The 6,015-nt window shown below is 40.6% G+C and overlaps 1 protein-coding gene across 1 annotated transcript in view; it reads left to right on the forward strand.

Moving 5' to 3' along the window:
• baalca (BAALC binder of MAP3K1 and KLF4 a) overlaps positions 1 to 6,015 on the forward strand; it is a 7,200-nt gene extending 1,185 nt beyond the window's left edge. The window contains exons 2-3 of the mRNA XM_052147653.1: positions 1,862 to 2,001; positions 3,797 to 6,015. Of these exons, the coding sequence (XP_052003613.1) occupies positions 1,862 to 2,001; positions 3,797 to 3,874 (218 nt within the window). The 3' untranslated portion in view covers positions 3,875 to 6,015. The remainder of the gene's footprint in view (positions 1 to 1,861; positions 2,002 to 3,796) is intronic.

Consider the following 6,015-nt stretch of genomic DNA (forward strand, 5'->3'; position numbering starts at 1 on the left):
TGAAAATAAAAGACGTTTAGCGCATGTTTTCATGGCAATAATGTGCATGGAGCGAGTCGGTCCACTGTCGGGCATCTTCGGAACGCTCTCGTGATGCCATTTCCTGTCGTGCCAGTCAGGGCTGGACTGGTAATCTGGCATACCGGGCATTTTCCCGGTGGGCCGACGCACTTTAGGGCCAATCAGGGGGCGGACTGGCCATCGGGAGAACCGAGCGGACCGGTGGGTCGGCCGCGAAACGTGCGGACTGTGCCGTTATGCAAAGCGGACCGCAAAACGGTGCCGCGATATGCAGAAAACGACAGCGAACACCCCCCCGCCTCGGTTGGTCAAGATTACGTTCAAAGAACATATTTCAAATCAGTGTAACGGGAGACAGCTGGTAGATAGCTATGCTGTGTGTAAAACCTCACTCTGTAGCCTTTAGCCTCCTTGCTAGCGCACCCGCCTCCCAAGCCGGAGATGCCAGTTCGAGTCCCGTTCGGAGCGGGGCGATCAGGATCAGTTACAATGGTGCCGTGACCCGGATGGGAGTGAGGTTTAGGTGGGTGAGTGTAACGGGAGCCAGCTGGTAGATTGTGCAGTGTAAACCTCATTCTCCTGACATCAAGTGGTGCACTAGCGACTGGCGCTAGAGGCTGTAGCCTTTAGCCTCCTTGTAGCCCACCTGCCTCCCACGCCGGAGGCAGCTGGTTCAAGTCCCATTCGGAGCGGGGTGACCAGGACCGATTACATCAGCAATAAAATCTAACAATTCTGGAATTATACACGGTGCTACTTTGTCAGATTGTGCAAAAAAATAAGCTTGTCCCAGCTTGTTTAGCTAATACGCATGTGCGTTGCCGATTTGATTGACAGGTGACGTCTGTATCTAAAATGTGATTGGCTCTTTTACCCATTGGCTGCCGTTGGGCCTTCCAATTTCTCCCATTCATTTAAACAGAAGTGGCCTGTCTCTGCTAAATAGTCTCTGGTGAAACCAAACAGAAGAGAGCGGCCCCTTAATACTAATTCAATAAGGTTATGCAACAGAAACGATAGGCCTGTATCGGTAGCCAGCTGGTAGGTAGCTGTGCATTGTGTAAACCTCACTCCCTTGGCATCAAGAGGCGTACTAGCGACAGATACTGGGGCGGTAGCCTTTAGGCTTTTTTTTAGCGCACCCACCTCCCTTACTGGAGACCCCGGTTCGAATCCTGCTCGGAGCGGGTCAAGCAGGACCTGTTACAGACCTACTTGTAAATTTTTCTGTGGTTTGCACACTGCCACTGCCAAGCTCCAAAAAGAACACAAATGGGGGGCAGGTATCTTAGCACGTATTGACGCTGACTAGCACCCCTGGAGTCATGAGTTTGAATCCAGGGTGTGCTGAGTGACTCCAGCCAAGTCTCCTAAGCAAACAAATTGGCCCGGTTGCTAGGGAGGGTAGAGTCACATGGGGTAACCTCCTCGTGGTGGTGATTAGTGGTTCTCGCTCTCATTGGGGCATGTGGTGAGTTGTGTGTGGATCGTGGAGAGTAGCATGAGAGTCACATGATAAGATGTGCGGATTGACATTCTCAGAAGCGGACGCAACTGATACTTGTCCTCCGCCACCCTGATTGAGGTGAGTAACTGCGCCACCACGAGGACCTACAAAGTAGTAAAAGTGAAAAGTGAAAATAGGTTTTGTTTTGATCTCGCATTCACTCCCATTCACCGCTGTCGAAGTTTACCCTGCAAGCGTTTACTTCCAAGTTGCAAAACGCTAAGCTTAAAAAAACAAATGAGATTAATGAACTATAGCAGGAAATTATTAGTGAATGATGGATTAATAAACATCAGCCACTTTTATTAAAGTATGTGCTATGATATTTTAAAGGTAAAAGAGAAGATACGTCCATGTCAGTGACCAAATGCTCTTCTGCCAAAGAGAGAAAGCTGGTGAACGCTGGCACACAGTGTGGGAGACACTCTACCCTCACCAGCAGCAATCAGAGGAGACCAGTGCCGAGAGATGAGGTGAGATACTGGACGTTTCTGTCTTTCACAACAGATGCATATGAAACGTGTGCACTGCTCAATCATGGGGGAATTTCATATATGTTAAGTTCACACTTTCCCCAAAATAATAATAATAAATATAGCTGCAAGCAGCAATTAACTGGGTTCAAGCCTTTCAAGAACTTTCAAAGTATGCAAAAAAGGTATGTATATGTACTCATTTGGGAGTGGTGGTGGCGTAGTGGTCTAAAGCACATAACTGGTAATCAGAAGGTTGCTGGTTCAATACCCACAGCCACCACCATTGTGTCCTTGAGCAAGGCACTTAACTCCAGGTTGCTCCGGGGGGGATTGTCCCTGTAATAAGGGCATTGTAAGTCGCTTTGGATAAAAGCATCTGCCAAATGCATAAATGTAAATTTGTCTTGAGTTCAATGATCCTGAAACAGGATAATTGCTATGGTGGTCATTTATTTTTACTTTTTAACTGTTATAAAGCCACAAAGCACCCAATCCCCTAAAAGGTTTAAGAAGTTTGAATATTTATTTTAGGAATTATAGGCTTTTGGAGACACTTGGTCAAACCCACATTATAAATTTAACCCCTAAATAACTGAAGTTAAACTTTTCTTTGGTAATTATTGACCTAGGGAGTCCTAGATGTAGTTCACAATAGCAGATAAAATTGGATAATATACGATAATTTACACACCATTTATACAGCCATTTTGCTGAAAAATTATTGGCAGCTGGCGGCCATGTTTTTTTATTTGTCTGAGTCATATTGTAGAATATAGAAGCATTTGGCCCTTACAAGAAGCATGCAAATTTTCAACTTCATTGATAATACAGTTGTGGAGTTATGAGCATTTTTTTGTTGTAGCGCCCCCTATAGGCGTATTTTTTTGCAATTTTGTATGCAGAATCACAATGTGTTGTTGTACATGTGTATCAAGTTTCGTAAAATTTGGCCTTTTTGTTTGGCAGATATTGGTCAATACGCACAAAATGTATGATGTATGACCAATTCGTTGGCTTATATCTTCGCAATGCTTTGACGAGTCATAATTCCTTTGATAACTTTTGTCAGGAGGGTTCAGAGTAGACACACAACAATTTTTGTGGGAATAAGATATACGGCCTAGGAGGAGTTAGAAAAAGTAGTTTTTTCGAATTATTCAAATTAGCACGAAACTTTATGACGAAAATGAAATCGGAGATATACGTTTTGTTCGTCTTGAGCCAAAGAATCCAACGATGTAAGACACTTGATTGTGCGATAAAAGGTTTAGGATTTATGGGCCAAAACGTAAACATGATCACTATAGCGCCACCTTGTGGCCGATCTGGTCGGATTTTTGACCACGCTGTGGTGCTTTGGGGTACTACCTTCCCTCAAAGTTTCAGCTCTCTACGACTTACGGTTTGGTCTGCATGATCAGTTTTAAGGCAGAATAATAATAATAATAATAATAATAATAATAATAATAATAATAATAATAATAAAAGACAATTCTTCGGGCTGGAACCCCTAATAATAATACAATAAAAAATAAAAAACTTTTATGGTCAAATGTACATTTATTTAAAATACAAATATAAAAAATATAAAATAAATATATAAAATATAGCCTTAATATATTTTAAATACATTTGAAAATATAAATATAGTGTAAATGTTATATATTTAATATTATATAGTATGGTTATTTTCAGATTTTTATGATAAATTACAATAATAATGATTTCATGATTTATTTTTTAAATTAAATCAGCACAAATTAAAGGTTGTTGTTTTTTCTTCTTCTTACAGGTCAAAAACACATCAAAGAAAATCCCCGCCGATGAAGTGGTTAAGAGTGTCCGTCCGGCTGTAAATAAGAAGTCTTGAGACATTTGGGTTGAAATGAACCTTTGCTTTGAAACGCAATCATCCAAGTCAAAGTCTAACAAGGGAACTTTCATTATCATAAACTGGATATGCTAATTCTGCTGCGGTCAGATCTAATTAACATCTGATTATCTGCATGTAAACATGCAGCACCTGGAAAAATGCCAAACCCAAACATGCTGCAACTAGTGCTGCTTTAAACTGGGCTCACGGTTTCCAAGCCTGTTTTTAAGCCTCAAATATATTCAAGATATCAGTGTTAGCAGAAATATTTATATATAACTGTGAGACTCCGATCTGTGTTGTGCTGGATTGATATTCTAGAGCCTAAAAAGTCTGTTTGATAATGCACATTTACAAATGCCTCCGGTTGTGTGTACACAAATGAGCAAATTAAATGTTCAAACATAATTTAGTCAATTTCTTTTCATCTTAATGAAGGTCCTAAAAGCAGGGTTTGGGGCAGAGCACAAATTCACACCACAACAGAATAAAAAATACACTATACATTTATACATATACATACAGTATATATATATATATACACACACTCACCTAGAACTTTATTAGGAACACCTGTACACCTACTTATTCATTTGATTATCTAATCAGCCAATCATGGGGCAGCAATGCACTGCATAAAATCATGCAAATATGGGTCAGGAGCTTCAGTTAATGTTCACATCAACCATCACAATAGGGAAAATTGGTGGCATGATTGTTGGTGCCAGACAGGCTGGTTTGACTGGTATAACTGCTGATGTCCTTGGATTTTCATGCACAACAGACACTATAGTCTCTAGAGTTTACTCAGAATGGTGCCAAAAACTAAAAACATACAGTCAGCGGCAGTTCTGTGGACAGAAACACATTGTTGATGAACAGACAGGTTTGAGCTGACAGAAAGGCTATAGTAACTCAGATAACCACTCTGTACATTTGTAGTGTGCAGAACAGCATCTAAGAATGCAAACACATCGAACCTTGAGGCGAATGGGCTACGACAGCAGAAGACCATATTGGGAACTATTTTTAGGACCATACTGTTCCTAATAAAGTTCTAGGTGAGTGTATATGTATACTGCATTTTTAATTCTGTTGATCATCACTGGCTGAGATATTTACAAAATCATTCACAAGTATGCACATTGCAGCTTCTTTTTTTACATGTTTATTTACACATTTTAAATGAGTCACTTTCAGTGACCTCATTGGTCAGTCTTATGACACTCCAACTTAAAATGTATCCGTGCAGACGTTACGATGCGTGTGCAGTTAAACTGGACTGCCAATATTCATGATTTATCCAGAATTGGCAGGACGGATATTGCAATGGTTAAAAAGGCATGTTTATTGTTTACATTAGCATTCAAAAGAATACATGTACAAATGTTTGCACAGAGGAAATGAATAAAACGGATAACATCCTCAACCATACTGATACCACAAGTCTGTCCTTCATTTGATATCGGATTATTATCAGGAAAAGGCATTTATTTCAAGATCCTGCATCAATGACTTCACAGATATGAATTATTAAGTGGAATAAAAAATAAATAAAACAGAAGTACAAAGACAATTTGTGAAATTATTCAGAACAAACATCTCAGCGAGTATTGACGATGACCATCACCCATGGTGTCACGAGTTTGAATCCCAGGGCGTGTTGAGTGACTCCAGCCAGGTCTCTCCTTAGCAACCAAGTTGGCCCGGTTGCTAGGGAGGCTAGAGTCACATGGGGTAACCTCCTCGCTCTCGGTGGGGCGTGTGGCGAGTTGTGCATGGATGATGCAGAGTATAGCGTGAAGCCTCCACACGCGCTACGTCTCCATGGTAACACGCTCCACAAGTCACGTGATAAGATGCGCGGATTGACGGTCTCAGACGCGGAGGCAACTGAGAGTCACTACGCCACCATGAGGATTTAGAGCGCATTGGGAATTGGGCATGCCAAATTGGGAGCAAAAAAATAAAAAATAAAAATAACAAACATAGGAGGTTTTATTGGAAAACTTGCATGGAACAAATATTATTATACACGCAAAAAAAAAAAATACAAAAAAATAATATATATATATAATTTTGAGTTATGCATTTCATCAAATTGAATCGAGTAATCTTAAATAAATCAAATAAAATAA

The sequence above is a fragment of the Xyrauchen texanus genome, chromosome 17 (genome assembly GCF_025860055.1).
Source record: "Xyrauchen texanus isolate HMW12.3.18 chromosome 17, RBS_HiC_50CHRs, whole genome shotgun sequence".
In the NCBI taxonomy this organism is placed as follows: domain Eukaryota; kingdom Metazoa; phylum Chordata; class Actinopteri; order Cypriniformes; family Catostomidae; genus Xyrauchen; species Xyrauchen texanus.